The sequence below is a fragment of the Peromyscus leucopus genome, chromosome 12, assembly GCF_004664715.2.
Source record: "Peromyscus leucopus breed LL Stock chromosome 12, UCI_PerLeu_2.1, whole genome shotgun sequence".
In the NCBI taxonomy this organism is placed as follows: Eukaryota; Metazoa; Chordata; class Mammalia; order Rodentia; family Cricetidae; genus Peromyscus; species Peromyscus leucopus.
In genome coordinates this window covers 38,168,929-38,171,522 of record NC_051073.1, presented here as the reverse complement: position 1 = coordinate 38,171,522, position 2,594 = coordinate 38,168,929, and the positions used below count along the sequence as shown (strand labels likewise).

The window sequence follows — 2,594 nt, the reverse complement described above, 5'->3', positions numbered from 1 at the left end:
AATTAGTGTCTCTGGTCTCATTCATATTTCAGATAATTGGATGATGAAAGTTTATACATTAAAAATATTCAGAAAATATTTTGTGTTCCCGGCATGTTTAAAAAGCAGACATATGACACATTCCTATCTGTTGATTGCGGAGTATCTGAAGCACAGGAAAGTGGTCTCAAACTAGTCCTGTTCTTACTGAGTCTTAGTTACATTTTTAAAAATCTCCTCCCTTCTTGCAGTGAGCAGCCTGAGGAGGTGTGATGGAAGGAAACAGGACGCTGCTGACTGAGTTTGTTCTCAGAGGAATAACAGATCGTCCAGAGCTGCAAGTCCCCCTGTTCCTGGTGTTCTTCTTCATCTATGTCACCACCATGGTGGGCAACCTTGGCTTAATCTTTCTCATCTGGAAGGATCCCCACCTTCACACTCCCATGTACCTTTTCCTTGGGAATTTAGCCTTTGCTGATGCCTGTACTTCATCCTCTGTGACTCCAAAGATACTTATCAAATTTTTAAATAAGAATGACATGATATCCCTGGGTGAGTGTTTCTCCCAATTTTATTTTTTTTGTACAAGTGCAACTGCGGAATGTTTCCTCCTGGTAGCAATGGCCTATGACCGCTATGTAGCCATATGCAACCCTCTGCTCTATCTAGTGGTGATGTCCAAGAGACTCTGTGTTCAGTTCATAAGTGTGTCATATCTAATTGGACTTCTACATGGCTTGCTTCATGTAGGAATGTTATTTAGGTTAACGTTTTGTAGTTCCAACATAATAGATAATTTCTACTGTGATGTCTTGCCACTTTATACAATTTCTTGCACTGACCCATCCATTAATGCATTGATCATTTTCATTTTTGCTATTTTTATACAAGTGAGTACTTTTATGAGCATTATAGTTTCTTATATCCGTGTGCTCTTTGCCATCCTGAAAACAAAGTCCGAGAAGGGCAGAAGCAAAGCCTTTTCTACCTGCAGTGCCCATCTGGCATCCGTCTCTTTGTTCTATGGCACCCTCTTTGTCATATATGTGCTCTCTGGATCTGACACAGACAATTACCAGGGAAAAATGTACTCATTGTTCTACACCGTTATCATTCCTCTGCTAAACCCCTTTATATACAGCCTAAGAAATAAAGAAGTTTTAGATGCCTTGAGAAAACTCACAAAATGATGACTAGTTCTGAAAACTTAAGATGTTTTCTATGACCAGATTCTCTGTTAAGTTTGTCATAATATTTGGCCCTGTATTTGTACATAATAGGGATTTTGTTTTACATAATGTTAAGTAAGGCAATAAAATGTAGACTAAGAAGCTTGTATTATTATTATTATTATTATTATTATTATTATTATTATAAAATAGTGAAGCCTTTCAAGAAAGGTAGAGTATAAATTGTTTTTGAATTCACCCTCGCAGAACATAAATTGTCCACAAGTTACTGTCTTCATATAATTAATTAATTCTTATTTTCCTAATAGATGTGTTTGTATATTATTGAAACAAAACTCCAAATGTATGGATTCAATTTCTATTTTTCATTTATTTATTTTTTGTTTTATAAATGTATGCATTGCACATGATCATAAGTATCACCCACTGTCCCCTCCCATCCTCCCACACACTTGCTGATTCTCTTCTTACTGTCCAACAGTGCCCCTCCCTGCTTTCATGTCTGTTTATTCAGGCATCCTCCACTGCTGTGTGTTCATAATTCCAGTGAACATGTTGAATACAGAACGTAGTGTTTCACAGAACACCTCTTCTTCCTCTGGCCTTTACATTTCCTCTTCCACTCTCCATCATGTTTCTTAGGCCTTGGATCAGGTGTTATAGTTGTCCCATTAAGTACTGCGGACTCTAGAGTTGCTTAATTTTCAGCATGTTGGCCTGTTTTTTAAAAAATGTTTTTTGAAAATTTCATGTCTGAGTACAGTATTTACACCATTTCTACTCACCGTCTTCATCATCCAATTTTTTCTTTCACCTCCATCCTCTCACATTCAAAAGCCCTCTTTTGAGTCTCGGCATTAACCATTGTCTTCCACAATAAGAAGCTTCCATGACCAAGGCTGAAAGCTGCACTAGTCAGTGGCTAGTAATACACCCGTTTAGAAAGTAGTGTGACCTCTGTCCATCTAGCACAATAAGAAGTAGTAAATCCAACCCCACAAGTCTTGTGACCACCCTATCCAGGTGCTTTCGGTCATTTTCACAGTACCAGGATTGCATCCCTTCCTTGGAGTTGGTATAAGATCCAACCAGTAAGCCACTGATTAGCCTCTAACAGTCGTGATGACACTAAATCAGTGGACACCAGTTGCTTGACAGGTGTCAGGGCCATTGATGAGTGTTCTCCCCCTGCAGCTTCAATAGCACCTTCTAGGACTCTGAGGGCTAGGGCTACTCAGCAGGGAGAGAGCTTCTAGCTTGTCTCCAGTCTGTTGTCTCTCTGTTCTGGGTCAAGTGTCTTCAGTACTAGAGTCTTACCATGTACTTCTGGTCGGCACCTAAGAGAAAATGCAGCAACTTCACTCTGGGATCGACTGGTTCCTCCACCGTTAACCCATGGAGAATTATCCTGCACTTGACAATGAT

The 2,594-nt window shown here is 39.4% G+C and overlaps 1 protein-coding gene across 1 annotated transcript; it reads left to right on the top strand.

The window, feature by feature from the left end:
- The first annotated feature begins 251 nt into the window (after positions 1 to 251).
- LOC114700023 (olfactory receptor 5AC1-like) lies at positions 252 to 1,169 on the top strand. Its single transcript, XM_028879440.1, has one exon. It carries the CDS (start codon positions 252 to 254, stop codon positions 1,167 to 1,169), a length of 918 nt encoding a protein of 305 aa, XP_028735273.1.
- The last annotated feature ends 1,425 nt before the right edge of the window (positions 1,170 to 2,594 follow it).

What these genes read in the sequence shown, in the direction of transcription:
- LOC114700023 (XM_028879440.1), top strand. Translation starts at nt 252, where the DNA reads ATGGAAGGAAACAGGACGCTGCTGACTGAGTTTGTTCTCAGAGGAATA.